Consider the following 16,313-nt stretch of genomic DNA (forward strand, 5'->3'; position numbering starts at 1 on the left):
GGCTATGGACTGTAATCGTACTTTTGACATGACAGGTGACACAGATGACGCAAAAATGGCGAGTGAGTTCTCAAAATGTACGCACTATACATACGTTTTGGATTAAATATTAGCTTAATAATTTTTAATAAGACTTAAAAATACCACAAACCATTAAGTTTTCCCGAAAAGAGTCGCACATTTTTGCGGTATTTTGCTTTAAATTACATGTATTTTAGAATACCAAAAAGGTTGTTTTAGAATACCAAAAATGTTGAATTAAAAAAAAGGTTTACACAAAATCTGCTCATCCATCCATTCGGGCGAACCATCCATTACGGTCAAAGCTTATCACTACCTCATTGTACCCCATGACTACCCCACAACTAGGTATGGTGGCTGATAGTCTGCACCGCCTGCGTGGGGACCCTGCCCGACGGCCCGTTCAAGCAACGCGTCAACAACGCTCTATCACTCATGTGCTTCAACTTCCTCTCGCGCTGCATCTCCGCGGTGATCACTTACCACAACAGCGACTACAAGCCGCGCAATGGAATCTGCGTCGCGAATCATACAAGCCCGATCGATGTGCTGGTGCTGATGTGCGACAGCTGCTATTCGCTGGTGAGTGACGGTTGGCAGGTCAGTATGGCCGTGACGACAGGTGAGTGACGATTGACATGTCAGTATGGCCGTTTCTACATTATATCAATTATATAAATTTTTCGATTTCAAGTAAGTATAATCATCTATTTTGGGATATTTTTGTATTTTGTGACGTCTTTTACTTCATAAGGAGAATGTGCAATTGCATAACGCAGTCACAATCGCCTTCATAATTATTGTAATCTGGCATGCTTTGTTTGTAATTTTGAAAAACGGGAACCTGCTTTTTAATGTTGGGTACAAATATGCATTTTACTAGCATGTTAGTATTATTGTCAGGTACTAATGACCGCCCGCGGCTCCGTTTGGCGCAAATATAAATCCTCTATTCCCTATCCCGTGGGAATTTCGAGAAATCCGGTCTTATCTCTTGTTTTTTTTTTTCAATACAAGTTAGCCCTAACTACGAACTCGCCTGGTGGTAAGTGATGATAGTCTAAGATGGAAGCGGGCTAACTTAGAAGGGGTATGGCAATTTCAATGAACCCATACCCCTGATCGGTTTATACACGGCATCGTACTGAAACGCTAAAAAGCTAGGCGGCACCGGCTTTGTCGGCAGGATGTGAACTAGCCACGGCCGAAGCTTTTGAGCAAACCAGAGATAATTTAGAAATAACCTTATACCTATGAGATATAACTAGGCCTAATGATAAAATTTTTAAAACAATAAAACATACAGAAAAACTTATCACTAAAAAATTTATAAATTTAGAAATTATAAATTTTCAAATTGCCCCTGCCAGGAATTGAACCCGTGACCTTCCACTTATAAGACCACTGCGCCAAGTCAAGACTTCTTTATAACCGACTTCAAAAAAAGAGGTTATGTATTCGACCCGTATGTATGTATGACCATGGCTATCTCAAAGATTGTATAGTAATTAGATAACGCTAGTTTTAAGTTTTCTTGTAATATTTTCCAGATTTTGAATTGATTTTTTTTTTCCGGAAGTACTTTTCAAAGTACTTTGAACGTCATTTCTGCCGAAAAATGGCCGCCCTCATTTTCAAAAATATAATTTTACTTTTATTTTAATCGCGCGTAAAAGTTACACGCAATATTTTTTTTTTTTTTTAATAGATATAGCGAGCAGGCGGGTCACCTGATGTTAAGTGATTACCGCCGCCCATGAACATTTGCAGCACCAGAGGAGCCGCCGATGCGTTGCCGGCCTTTTAGGAATTTGTTGGTCCGCCCCTTGAATAACCCCATGTTATAATCTAGTGGGAACACCGCCGATGGGATATAAATATGGATTATAATGTTTTCAGATAGGCCAGAGGCACGACGGTTTCCTAGGGCTCCTACAGAGGGCGCTCGCTAGGGCTTCGCCGCACATCTGGTTTGAGAGGTCAGAGGTCAAGGATCGACATGCAGTCGCTAGGAGGTAATGACATTCGTGAATGAAACAACTCAAACCTTTTAAAACCTTTAAAATTAGAATAGAATAGAAATATTAATCTTACAATTGGGTATTTGACTTCAATTTTTTTATTACTTTATTATAAACTAGAATAAAAATATAGACGTAAACTGTCGTGTTTATAATTTAATTACTAAATTATTTTATTAAATAAGACACCATTAGTTTTACATGTCTTTTTATTATATTTTCTTTTTCACTGTCATTACATGACGAAGCAATATTAACATAAAATAGGTTTGTTATTAAAAAGATCCTAATACAACATAAACTGAAAAAACTAATTAAATCGATCAAATAACAAAAAAGTTATAAGCATATAAATATTTCTGATTAGACAGAGATAGCGATACAGCAGTTTGACGTCACACCTACTAATGCCATAGTAGCTTCGTGCGGTTTCATACAAATTTTCGTTTTGCGAGAAAGGGATAGAAGACCCTCCCACTCCAAAATTAAAATGCCTGTAACTTTGTAAATCTTTGTTGGATTTTAATATTTTTTTCAGCGTATGCCATTATTTTTATCTTAGTTTATAATAAAGTAATAATATTTATCAAATTCAAACACCATTAAGGTTCGTACGCACCTGAGCGGCGCGGCGCGGCGCTTCAGTGAGCTTCACGTCGCGGCACAGAGCTTCAAAATATCATTTCTATCATTTTGTATGGCGCATATCGCACTAGAGCGGCGCGGCGCGGCGCTTCACCGCGCGTTGCCGCGCGGCACGGCTGGAGAGAATATTTTGAAGCGCACTGAAGCGACGCGCAGTGCAGTGACGCTAGTGCGACATACCCAGCGGCGCGGCGCGGCGCTTCAGTATGCGTACGTCGCTCGAATAAGATACACGCGCATCTTGTTAGGTATTTAAAGTACAGGCAAGAATCGGCAAGATAGACCTCAAAATAAATAACGTAGGTTTAATTTTTGACACATGACGTGTTCCTCATGCTCTTAGAAGTATATCCTCAAAGGTCCCAACCCCTAGGATGTCGGCTTCCCCCCTTCCCAGTGTCTAAATGTATAAATGTCTCTCCGAGCGTTATGAGAAAACATCAATGGTAAAAATAATCCTGATTAAATAACTATAATATATTATGTACATATTATACCTACCTACTTCATCTAGGTAGAATTAATAGTTTCGGAAATATGCCTACCTATTGTTGTACTTGTATTTATATTATACTAGCTTATGCCCGCGACGTCGTCCGCGTGGACTACACAAATCTCGAACCCCTATTTTACCCCCTTAGGGGTTGAATTTTCATAAATCCCTTTTTAGCGGATGTCTACGTCATATTAGCTAGTTAGCTAGCCAGCATGCCAAATTTCAGCCCGATCCGTCAAGTAGTTTGAGCTGTGCGTTGATAGATCAGTCAGTCAGTCACCTTTTTCTTTTATATAGGTATTTAGATATAATATGTACCTGTGTTTACCTGCCTATTTTATATATTCTATTGCACATAAAACAAAGACATTTTGCGAAAATGCTTTTTCTAATGTAATTTCCACAGAACCTAAGGGACTAGCTGATGCCCGCAACTTCGTTCGCGTAGATGTAGGTTTTTTAAAAATCCCGTGGAAACTTTTTGATTTTCGGGATAAAACTAGCCTATGTGTAGGTACACATAGGCTACTTTTATCCTACAGGGTATAATCTATCTCAGGTATATAGGTACTAGTAGGTAATTCCCGGAAATGTGCTCACCTATAGAAAAATCTAAATCCACGCGGACGAAGTCGCAGGCATCATCTAGTTGCATTTTTTTTTAGATTTTTAATCCCGTGTGAACTCTTTGATTTTCCGGGATAAAAAGTTGCCTACCTCTGTCAATTCCCGGAATGCAAGCTACCTCTGGTCCAAACTTCATATAAATGGGCCTTTAACAATCCTGTGGAAATTCTTTCATTTTCCAGGATAAAAAGTAGCCTGTCCTTCCCCGGGATGTAATTCAACTTTGTACCAAATTTCATCAAATTCGGTTAAGCTGTTGAGCCGTGAAAAGCTAGTAGATAGACAGACAAATACACTTTTGCGTTGATAATAATATAAGTATGGATATGCATAAATATTTTTTTATAATTTCCATAAAAACTATCATCATCTTCATCATCATCAACCGATAGATATGTCCACTGCTGGACATAGGTTTCTTGTAGGATTATATTACCGACCTGTGTGGTATACCTATTGTTTCTAATGTAATTTCCACAAAAACTATTAGGCAATAGCATATAGAATTTTGTCTTCGACATTCTGAAGTAAATGTGAAATGGTACAGAGTCATTAAGAAGGCGAGGAAACAAAATGTGATATCCTTCTTGATAGCGTGACTTTGGTATGTCAGCAATCCATTTCTTCTTCTTTTTTAGGGTTCCGTACCTCAAAAGGAAAAACGGAACTCTTATAGGATCACTTTGTTGTCTGTCTGTCTGTCTGTCTGTCTGTCTGTCTGTCTGTCTGTCTGTCTGTCTGTCTGTCTGTCTGTCTGTCTGTCCGTCTGTCTGTCAAGAAACCTACAGGGTACTTCCCGTTGACCTAGAATCATGAAATTTGGCAGGTAGGTAGATCTTATAGCTGACATTTGGGGAAAAATCTGAAAACCGTGAATTTAGGATTAGATCACACAAAAAAAATTAAATTGTGGTCATGAACTAATAATTAGTATTTTCAACTTTCGAAGTGAGTGACTATACCAAGTGGGGTATCATATGAAAGGTCTTCACCTGTACATTCTAAAACAGATTTTTATTTATTTTTATGCATCATAGTTTTTGAATTATCGAAATCATACGACTGTAGTACGGAACCCTCATTGCGCGAGCCTGACTCGCACTTGGCCGGTTTTTTTCTCTTCGATAATTCGTTCTTCTTCTGCACAACAAAGAAATAATAATCAAATCCTCTTCACTGTCGCTCATCTTGCGACGTTGTTGCTCGTACGCGAACGGGTGTAGAAGTGACGCGCAAGTGACGCGAGCTGCCGCGTACTGAAGTTGTAGTGCGGTAGGCACCGTCGAGCGGCCTGAGGTGAAGCGTTCTGCAGTCGGACTGAAGCGCCGCGCCGCGCCGCTCAGGTGCGTACGAACCTTTAGTCCGGAATACCCGCATTACTGAAAAGAACCAGCAAGAAACTCGGCGGTTGCTCTTTTTAAAGATTTGATTGTTTGAATAAAAATATATTCTACTAGCTGACGCCCGCGACTTCGTCCGCGTGGAATTAGATTTAAAAAAACCCGAGGAAACTCTTTGATTTTCCGGGATAAAAGTATCCTATGTCACTCTCCAGGTCTTTAACTATACCCATGCAAAAAATCACGTCGATCCGTTGCGACGTGATTGAAGGACAAACCAACAAACAAACACACTTTCGCATGTATAATAAGGATACTGATTCTACTGTATAGGCAAGTCTAAAAGATGTATAAATAACAGTAAAATTGTCAACAGGTTGAAAGAGCACATCTCGGTGCCGGACAACCCGCCCATCCTGATCTTCCCCGAGGGTACATGTATAAACAACACGTCCGTGATGCAGTTCAAGAAGGGCAGCTTCGAGGTCGGGGGCACCATCTACCCCGTCGCCATCAAGTGAGTATTCCCTCACTCTCATAGTCGCGCAGGACGGCTCAATGGCCCCGATTCTCTAGTCTCTCTCTAAACTAAATTTAGAGTATCCGTTCCTTTTTTAGCATTAGTAAAAAGAAAAGGATGCATCCTTTTCTTTTTACTAATGCTAAAAAAGGAACGGAACATGACTTTCACATTTAAAGACTCTAAGTTTTAGTGCACAATACAAATTTAAACAGTAGATTCGCGAGTGCGTGCTAAAATCACGGGTTTTACCATCTAAAAATTAAATTTAGAAATGTCAAACTGCTTCTGTCCTTTTCATATTACAATAGTAAGAAGAGGGTGCGAATACTCTAAAATTAGGTTATCGGATTAGCTAGTTGGTATCGCAGATTTGTAAAGGACTTCGCTGAGATAGCAGCGCCATTGCATCATCTAACTAAAACAAAAGGTGTTTCAAAATTTAAGTGGACGGAGGAAGCGGACAAGGCCTCCTACAGTTGAAAACACTTCTGACCACATCTCCAGTAATCACGTGTCCAGATTATTCCAAGCCATTTTTTATACATTGGCACCGATTCTAAGCACAACCTTAAATTTTGAAACACCTTTTGTTTTAGTTAGATGATGCAATGGCGCTGCTATCTCAGCGAAGTCCTTTACAAATCTGCGATACCAACTAGCTAATCCGATAACCTAATTTTAGAGTATTCGCACCCTCTTCTTACTATTGTAATATGAAAAGGACAGAAGCAGTTTGACATTTCTAAATTTAATTTTTAGATGGTAAAACCCGTGATTTTAGCACGCACTCGCGAACCTACTGTTTAAATTTGTATTGTGCACTAAAATTTAGAGTCTTTAAATGTGAAAGTCATGTTCCGTTCCTTTTTTAGCATTAGTAAAAAGAAAAGGATGCAGATACGCTAAATTTAGTTTAGAGAGAGACTAGAGAGTCGGGGCCATTGTGATGCATCCAAGAATGGAATTGGAGCGGTACTATGTCAGAACGACTCAATGGAACGCCCATATATCAACACTTGCTGGTAAACTCAGCTCTGCTGCTTATGCTGTTAGAAAGATTCGACAGGTAACTGACGTGGAAACTGCAAAAATTGTGTATTTTGCCAATTTCCACAGTATTATGTCTTACGGAGTCTTGCTGTGGGGTAAAGCGGCAGATATTGGGAAAATATTCGTATTACAAAAAAGGGCAATACGTGCAATTTATAATTTAAAACCGCGCGATTCCCTACGAGAGATATTCAAGGAAATAGGTATTCTTACAGTAGCTTCCCAATATATTTACAATAATAAAAATTTTGTACGACAAAACATTCACAGTTACAAAAAAATCAGTGATCTCCATGATAGGCAAACTAGAAACAGAAATAAGCTAGCTACTCCTGCGCTCCGCCTCTGGAAGGTGCGAAAGTCATTTGTGGGAATGAGTGTAATATTTTATAATAAAATTCCACAAGCAATTTTAGACTTGCCTTTACACAAGTTTAAAAAATGTGTTAAAAGTATGCTCCTAAAAAAAGCATATTATACAGTCGCAGACTATGTAAACGATAAAAAAGCTTGGATTTGACTCGCTCCAGCAATGCACGGGGCTGCAATGGCTTGTATAGTACGGTATAATAACATTGTAAATTGAAAAATTAAAAAGAGCAACCGCCGCCGAGTTTCTTGCTGGTTCTTCTCTGTAGCAACGGCATTTCGAACCAGTGGTAAATTAAAACTACCTGACTATTCATAAGCACTTTTAAAAAGTTTACATGAATAAAAAAACATTCTATTCTATTCTATTCTATTCTATTCTAGAAATCAGAGGACGGTGATCAGGCAGTCGTATATTTGAGTCGTAAGCTTAATAAGCATGAAGTTAAGTACTCTACATCTGAAAGAGAACTGTTGAGTGTTGTCTTTGCCATAGAGAAATTTCGGCCATACATTTCATTAGCAGTCTACGTGAGCAAAGATAATATACTAAACAAGTACAGATCGCTAACTCTCTATTTAAAATTGTAACTAGTTCAAGACTATTACTAGATGGCGTCACTTGGTTCGTATGAAATATATTTTTTATGGATTTGACGAAATATCATATTTTACTTGTCTGGTTCATCAAATTTATTTATATTTAGTAACAAAATACAAAATTTTCACATCACCATCGGAAAAAGTTAATTCTTAATTTTAATTATTGACTCATTGAACTTTACGATATCCATAGCATTTTGCTTTGGATAGCTGAAGTAGTATTACAAAATTCCAGTAGATGGCGTAACAAAATGACTTGTTACTTGAAAATAAAATTATTATTTTGCCTTTGGATTGGTGACGGTTGAATTTGACGGTGTGTTACAATTTTCTGAGTGCTTTTATTTCTTTTCCCTATTTCGTTTGTGAATTGTTTCTGCTATATGGACTCCGAGATTCTGCTAACCCGATTACTTGTGCTTGCTCCTGGATTTTTGATGATGCCAAACCTGCTGCTGACCTACGCTTGATAGCGGACCCTTTGATGATTGCCTGTGATTTTGGATTTCGTTTATTATTTGAGTAAAATTTGAGTTGGCTCTAAATAAAATTGAGTTTCATCAGCTGTTCGATAGATGGCACTAAATAAATTCGATAACTCACATTTTAGCTTGCACAATAATGCCATCACACTATAAGGAGTTGACCTACAAGGTACCGGCGACTTAAAGGAGTTTTACGCAAGCTTTAAATGAATGTATGACGTTAGCGATCTTACTTGTATATATTATCTTTGACGTGAGGCACGGCGATGTTTACAACAACACTATTAACTTCCCGACTCCGGGCTTCAACTGAAAATTTTGTTATCAAAAATCGTTAAATGTGTAACTATTCACACATTTAACGATTTTTACACTTACACATTTTTTTAATAATTTGTCACCAACAACTTCCATACATGAAATACCATAAAACATTTAAATACACTAACTTAAGGTTATTTATATTAATACAGAAAGAAATAAAAAATTACACAATAATGTAATGAATTGCATGATTGTGTAATTCATATTTCTTTTTTGTATTATTCAGCCGCTCCCGCAGACTCGTTTGATGTCGCCTGTCCACCTAGTGGGGGTCTGCCAACGCTGCGGTTTCTGCTTTTTAAGTTAACAAACAAAAAAAATAACTTACTTATTTTTACATTTAATGGTTTTTACACTGTTTACAATTTTCACAATTTTGTTTCAATAACAATCTCAGATTTTATATCATTTACAATATGTTTTAAATAACATTTTTATTGTATTATGAAAATAGGTTAATTGTGCTATTTTACATATAAGTTAGATATATTTATTGTATGACTTTTGTCTATGCACGATGTAATGGCCCATTTTTGGGGTTATATGCCTACCTAGTACCTAGAGCCTAAGCGATATTATTTTGTAACATGTGTAATTGTGAAGACAGAAAATAAAAGTGTAAAAAACAATGCTTTTGTAATATCATCATCTCACAAACCTTTCCACTTTGTCGTACAGGTACGACCCGCGTTTCGGCGACGCGTTCTGGAACAGCTCTCGCTACGGGATGCTGCACTATCTCCTCAACATGATGAGCTCCTGGGCCATCGTTTGCGACGTGTGGTACCTGCCCGCCATGGCTCGCGCGCCGAGCGAGTCCGCCGTGGACTTCGCCAAGCGAGTGAAGGCGGCCATCGCCACGCGTGGAGGGCTCGTCGATCTCATGTGGTGAGTCTAGAAAGCTTCCTGTCTTACAATGTTGTAGACTTGTGAGTCTTAGTTATAAAATGTCTGCCTCATGTGTTTCTCATTCTTAGATACTTTCCTCATGTGTCTCGCAAGGTTAGATACCTCCATCGTGTGGCTAGTCTTGAGTCAACTATATATTCCTCATTTCAAACCAAATTCTCTATTTCAGGGACGGACAACTAAAGCGAATGAAGGCAAAGAAGGAATGGCGAGAGTTACAGCAAGAGGAGTTCAGTAAGAGATTAAAAGGAGAATAAATCGAAATACTAATTGTTTTAAAAAAAACATCCATTTGTGAAGTGATGGCGTTCGGAACAATTGTAGCATTACTTTACCGAATAACATTCATTTATTTTATTCGCAACACGCGCAAGACGCGATGCGAGGTAGCGGACTATCCATCCATCCATCATCTGCATTAGTGTGAGTGCTACATCCGTACACAGTACACGAGCTCGTGGAACAATACCTGCACGAGCTCGCAATAGCATCGTAGGTCACACGTGACTATTTAACGTTTTAACTATAACGTTGCAGACAATTGTGGAATTAAATAGATTTGGTCGGTCTTACCACAAAAAATTTAAACAAGCGTTAAATATTCGTTTTATTTTTTAACCAAATAGACTTCCCATCCAAAAACTGTCGAAACTATGTAGTATTTAGCTATCAGTTAAACTGGTTTTTAAAATTTTTGTAGTAAGATCGGATGAGCTTAGAATAGATCGTTTTTTTTTGTTTTTCATTCAAATAATTTTTAAAAAACTTTTAAAAGTGCTTCTGAATCGCAAGTAAACGTGGACACTGACGGTTGGCCTCGTCCGCAAACTAAAAGTCGCTCAGCGCGCTATGGAGCGAGCATGTTGGGTATCACTCTCGAATGAAATCTGGAACGAGGAAATTGGCAGAGAACAAAAGCGACCGACATAGCTCAAAGGATTAGCAAGCTGAAGTGGCAATGGGCAGCTCATGTCTGTCGCAGAACCGACAGCCGATGGGGCAGACGTGTTCTGGAGCGGAGACCGCGTACCGGTAAGCGCAGTGTGGGACGGCCTCCAGCCCGCTGGACCGATGACCTGAAGAAGGTGGTGGGCAGCGGGTGGATGAGGAAGGCGGAGGACCTTGTTTAGTGGCGCGCTCTTGGAAAGGTCTATGTCCAGCAGTGGACACAAACAGGCTGATGGATTGGGTTGGAAGTTAACAATTCAAAAGCATTTTATAAAAGTTTATTTGAGTAAATCTTTAAAAGAAATGATGCCCACACCTCCAAACTGCAGCCAGGTGGATCTAAACTTCATATTCTTCTCTAGGTGTCTATTCAGACGAACCACACAACGGTCTTCAGGTTCCTGAAGGTTGGTTTCGTGACCACTTCTTGTGACGTAGTGCTGAGCTGAGTCAATTTGGACCTTATAATTTCTAAATTGACTCAGGTTTGGTCAGGTGGCAGCCTTCACAAAGCTGTGTTGCAAGTTTGTGGTACGCCTGAAAGGACTCTATGATAAATACTAATAGACTGCTTATACTTCTATTGTAAAATATAAGGAATGGAGGTTTTTTCGCGACTTATTTATTGTAGTTATTATTATGTAATCCCAAGTTTGAAAGGCTATTAGTTATTATAGAAATTATAACCCTTTTGTAAGTTACACAAATATGTAAAAATATAAGGTTTTACACAATAGCACGATGAATATTTGTAATCGGTATAATAAATATATAATTATATATTTGTGTAATAAATATACACTCATGGTTCTAAAGGATTTTATTTGTGTTAAAACTTTTGTATAAAAAAGAACCTGTAAAAATGATTAAAAAAATTGTAAAACTCATTAAAATGATTATATACAGTTGTACAAAACTGCATTTTAATTATTGTTAGTTACAAAATGTTACGAAATTCCTAATCATACTTGATAGTGAAAGATGTAAATTTTTACAAATGTAACTAGATATATAGGTATTAAATAAAATAATTGTGTAATTTTTATAAATAAATGACACAAAAACTCATTTATAGCGAGTGAGAAACGAAAACTTTTACATTATAAATTTAGCTTTTTTTTTTCCACCAAATTATTAAATATGCGTTTATTTTGGCAGCTTTTTTGTTTAGTATTTATTAGTCATTTATCGATAGTTTAATTATCGAACAAGATCTAAAATAAAGTATGAAGTTTTTGTTTCAGGAAATGTGTGTAAATATCCCTTTGAAATGCATGGAAAATTGTTTGAATGTTGAAATTGTTAATTATTGTTACTTTCTCTCTCTCTCTGCGTCGTATTCCTCATTGCTGGGGGTCGTGTCACCTTTTCATTAATTATACAATGGAATGGATTTTGTTGGGATATTAATGCGATGGCATCCGCATACGACTCGACTAAGAGCACGAGACTTCGACTCTTAGATTTAACGATTAATATATTGAGAAATAATAAATTGGTCACCCATCCAGTTAATGACTTGGATCAGCGTCGCTTAGTAGACGCATTCGACTGATATGCAGTGTAGCAACTACGCAACTAGGGCCACACGGCCCATTTTATTATCACAGTAGTATGTTATTTGACTGGGGTTTTTTATTCTGTTTAAAAAATATTAACCTTTTATGTGAAGAATATGGCCACAGTGAAACTGGTGCGATTCGAACCTACGATCATACCGGTTTTAATCCACCCCTAATACCATAGAGTAATTATGGCTTATAAATTTTTACATCACTGTTATAGCATAATTTTAACTTATTTTTTACACTTGGTTTATATTTAAGTTATTATTTATTACATAGATTTTAGATTAAATTCAGAAATTATATAATGTTTTTATATAATTATTATTTTCAGATTTAACATCTGCATTTTGGCGTTGCTTTTAAATAGTCAAATATTCTATAAAACTTAATTAATTATTTATATATTTCTTTAAATAAAATATTGTTTAGTCAATGAATGTCATTATCATTACAATAATAGTCAAAGTAAGTATTTAATTTAGTTAATTAAATACTTGTTTACAATTTTTACTTAAAATAGTTGTTTTTTAATTATAATGTATCTTCTTTGATTACTTAATCATAACAACCGGAACTATGTGAAAAATGTAAAAATCATTAACCTGGTGATGTCAGATTTAAATGTCTAGAAAAATGTTAAATAAATAACTACAACATTTTGTAATCCTCGCATAAAATATTTTATTTTACCAATTATAATTTACGATAGTTATTATAATTAATTAAAGTTGCAATTAATGAAAATTACAATTCTAATAATCATAAATATACAGTGAACTGGTTTTATTTTTATTTTAGAGTAATTTACACAAAATATTAATAAAATGATGTTGTGTAAAAGTCATTAAGAAAATGTATCGATGTAAAAATCATTAAATCAGTGATACTTGTTGTGATTGGGTTGAAAGTGAAGTATTTGATTAAGTAATTGTAGTTTTTAATTAAAAACGGCTTAATTACAATTAATTATTATTTAATTAATAATCGATTATACAAGTATATGTAAAATATTGTACTCGTCTGTTTATATTTAATGGGAAACAAATGTTTAAGGAGTAGCCATATCTAATTAAGCAAAACAAGGGCAACAATTTAAAAAATTCTGGAATAAATTGTTATTTTTGTTAAGAGCTGTTTTTCTCGATCGTCAATTTCGGATTCAAAACCTGTCAAAACATCTAACTAATCAATTAAAAATATTTGGCGATTGAATAATTGAGTTAAAGTGAAAAAAAAACTGGCCAAGTGCGAGTCAGACTCGCGCACCGAGAGTTCCGTACTACGGTCATATTTTTACGACATTTTTCACGATAAATCAAAAACTATTATGCATAAAAATAAAATGTATTTTAGAATATACAAGTAAAGCCCTTTCATATTATGTTACCCCACTTGGTACAGTAATCTTACTTTGAAAATTGAAAATACCAAAATTTGTTCTCGAACACATTTTAGTTTTTTCCTGTGATGTTTCACAAAAAGACCTACCTACTTGCCAAATGTCATGATTCTAGGTCATCGGGACGTACCCTATAGGTTTTCTTGACAAACACGACAGACGGACAGACAGACAGACAACAAGGTGATCCTGTAAGGGTGCCTTTTTTCCTTTTGAGGTACGGGATTCTGAAAAAAGCGTGAAAATCAGAACTTATCCTAGAAAAACAGGACTCTTTGTTATCCTATATAATAGATAACTACTCAGATTATCAAAAAATGTATATAATATAATAATATTATCTATTACAATTTGTCTGTTTATAAATGACTGTAAATTCTGGTCACATAGAAATGTTCAATTTTGATAATTTTTCAAATGATTTCGATGCGTGATTTCAATCGAGATCTAAATATATTTTTGTAGACATACTATTTTGGGGATCTGGGGTTTGATTCTGACCTCGGACTTTTCGGAATTATGTGCGTTTTAAGCAATTAATTATCACTTGTTTTAAAGGTGAAGGAAAGCATGGTGAGGAAACCTGCATGCCTGAGAGTTCTCCATAATGTTCTCTAAGGTGTGTGAAGTCAGCTAATCCACACGTGTCCAGTTTGAGTACGGCCTAACCCTTCCTATTCTGAGAGGTCCAGCGATGGGTTGATGTAGATTGGAGATGCTGGCTTTTGTTGTGGGCGTCTTATCAGACCAGGGCGCGTTTGGAACACTCGTAGCATTTAGTTTTAAGTTTACGTATCCTAACATAAATTATTTTACACTGGCCATACACGATCAAGTCTACCTTTTGACGACCTCCCTGGCGCAGTGGTGAGCGCTGTGGTCTTATTAGTGAGAGGTCCCGGGTTCGATTCCTGGCAGGGGTTTGGAATTTTATAATTTCTAAATTTCTGGTCTGGTCTGGTGGGAGGCTTCGGCCGTGGCTAGTTACCACCCTACCGGCAAAGCCGTGCCGCCAAGCGATTTAGCGTTCCGGTACGATGCCGTGTAGAAACCAAAGGGTATGGGTTTAATAAAAACTGCCATACCCCTTCCAGGTTAGCAAGCTATCATCTTAGACCGCATCATCACTTACCATCAGGTGAGATTGCAGTCAAGGGCTAACTTGTATCTGAATAAATAAAAAAAAAACAGCGGACTTGAAGCGGCGTCCAGTCATAGCCATACATCGTGGAGTTGACTGAACACAGCTTCAAGTCCGCTATAGACTTCGCCTACCATAGGGTCTTGGACTGTAGCGATAAAATAAAGTGATTTTTTGTATAGCGGTAGTTTATGGCGCTAGAATTCATTATTAAACGACGTCATTACTCGCTCTCCGTACCTACATCGTGACGTTAATAATTAATTATTTTAATAATGAATAAAAATCATGTTTTTTAAAATTATTCCCTTTAATAATGAATTCTAGCCCCATAAACTACCTCTATACAAAAAATCACTTCATTTTATTACTACAAGACCCTATTGTACACTTTTTGATTTTGAATAAATGTCTGAATTAGGACATTTCTATGTGACTAGAGTGTAAGGCTGAAATCTATAGAGCGCACTATAAGATTGAGTTAAAATGAGGCAGACTTATGTAAGAGATATAGCTCTGTCTCGTTTTAACTCTGTCTTAAGTCTAAGACAAGTCAGAGTGCGTTCTCTCTATAGATCTCACCCTAAGAGGCTGCGCCATGAGATGAAGCAATATATTTTTGGATTGCTCAAATGTGATGAATTTTGCGGGGTTCGTATATTCTTGTAGGCATTTTTATCGATAATATTGATCATGATAATAAATTGATGATAATTTATTTTGGTTTTTCATTTAATTTATTTTGGTAATTATTGAACAACCCTTCCTTATTCGTAAAAAATGAAACTTACGGCTTGAACGATTCACGGGTGATATCAGTACCCATATTATAAATGCGAAAGTGTGTTTGTTTGTCCTTCAATCACGTCGTAACGGATTGCCGTGATTTTTTGCATTGGTATAGATAAAGACCTGGAGAGTGACATCGGCTACTTTTTATCCCGGAAAATCAAAGAGTTCTATATGCAACACCTACAAAGAGATTTTTAAAAAACCTAATTCCACCCAAACGAAGTCGCGGGCATCAGCTAGTTGGTAATAATTTGTATTTGTTTAGTGTGAAAACCGGCCAAGTGCAAGTCAGACTCGCGCACTGAGGTTATCGATTACAGACAAACAAATCTTTCCTCTTTGTGCAAAATATTAGAGTAGATGTGCAAGTTTGAATGTCCGTTTCCGTTACACCTTCAAGCCACAATGACAACCGATTCGGCTGAAAGGAATGGAGAATCTTATTTCTCCATTCCATCCACCTTTTATCTCGGGAAATCAAAGAGTTCCGGATCCCACTTCTAAGATTTTTAAGAACCTAAACTCCACGACAGCAAAATCCCGCAAGTATTTTTTATTCAGATACAAGATAGCCCTTGACTGCAAACTCACCTGGTGGTAAGTGACGATGCAGTCTAAGATGAAAGCGGGCTAACCTGGAAGGGGTATGGCAGTTTTTAATAAACCCATGCCCCTTTGGTTTCTACACGGCATCGTACCGGAATGCTTGGCGGCACGGTTTTGCCGGTAGGGTGGTAACTAACCACGGCCGAAGCCTCCCACCAGACCAGACCAGAAATTTAGAAATTATAAAATCCCAAATCCCTGCCAGGAATTGAACCCGGGACCTCCCACTAATAAGACCACTGCGCCAGGGAGGTCGTCAAGTAAAATAATAATAATCATCATCATCATCATAATCAACTCATCGCCGGCACACTATATACAGCACGGGTCTCCTCTCAGAATTTTGGCCATAGTCTACCACACTAGTCAAGTGACTTGGCAGACTTCACACACCTTAGAGAACATTATCGAGGACTCTCAGGCATGCAGATTTCCTCACAATGTTT

The 16,313-nt window shown here is 37.1% G+C and overlaps 1 protein-coding gene across 3 annotated transcripts in view; it reads left to right on the forward strand.

The window, feature by feature from the left end:
- Positions 1-15,178, forward strand: part of Gpat4 (Glycerol-3-phosphate acyltransferase 4) — a 32,301-nt gene extending 17,123 nt beyond the window's left edge. For 2 of the 3 annotated variants that reach the window (XM_034982208.2, XM_069507538.1), the window contains 5 exons: positions 370-603; positions 1,921-2,036; positions 5,527-5,667; positions 9,183-9,392; positions 9,583-15,178. In XM_034982208.2, the coding sequence (XP_034838099.1) occupies positions 370-603; positions 1,921-2,036; positions 5,527-5,667; positions 9,183-9,392; positions 9,583-9,670 (789 nt within the window). In that variant the 3' untranslated portion in view covers positions 9,671-15,178. The remainder of the gene's footprint in view (positions 1-369; positions 604-1,920; positions 2,037-5,526; positions 5,668-9,182; positions 9,393-9,582) is intronic. The other variant, XM_034982207.2, reaches the window with a different exon arrangement.
- Positions 15,179-16,313: the final 1,135 nt, after the last annotated feature.

The sequence above is a fragment of the Maniola hyperantus genome, chromosome 26 (genome assembly GCF_902806685.2).
Source record: "Maniola hyperantus chromosome 26, iAphHyp1.2, whole genome shotgun sequence".
NCBI classification, from domain to species: domain Eukaryota; kingdom Metazoa; phylum Arthropoda; class Insecta; order Lepidoptera; family Nymphalidae; genus Maniola; species Maniola hyperantus.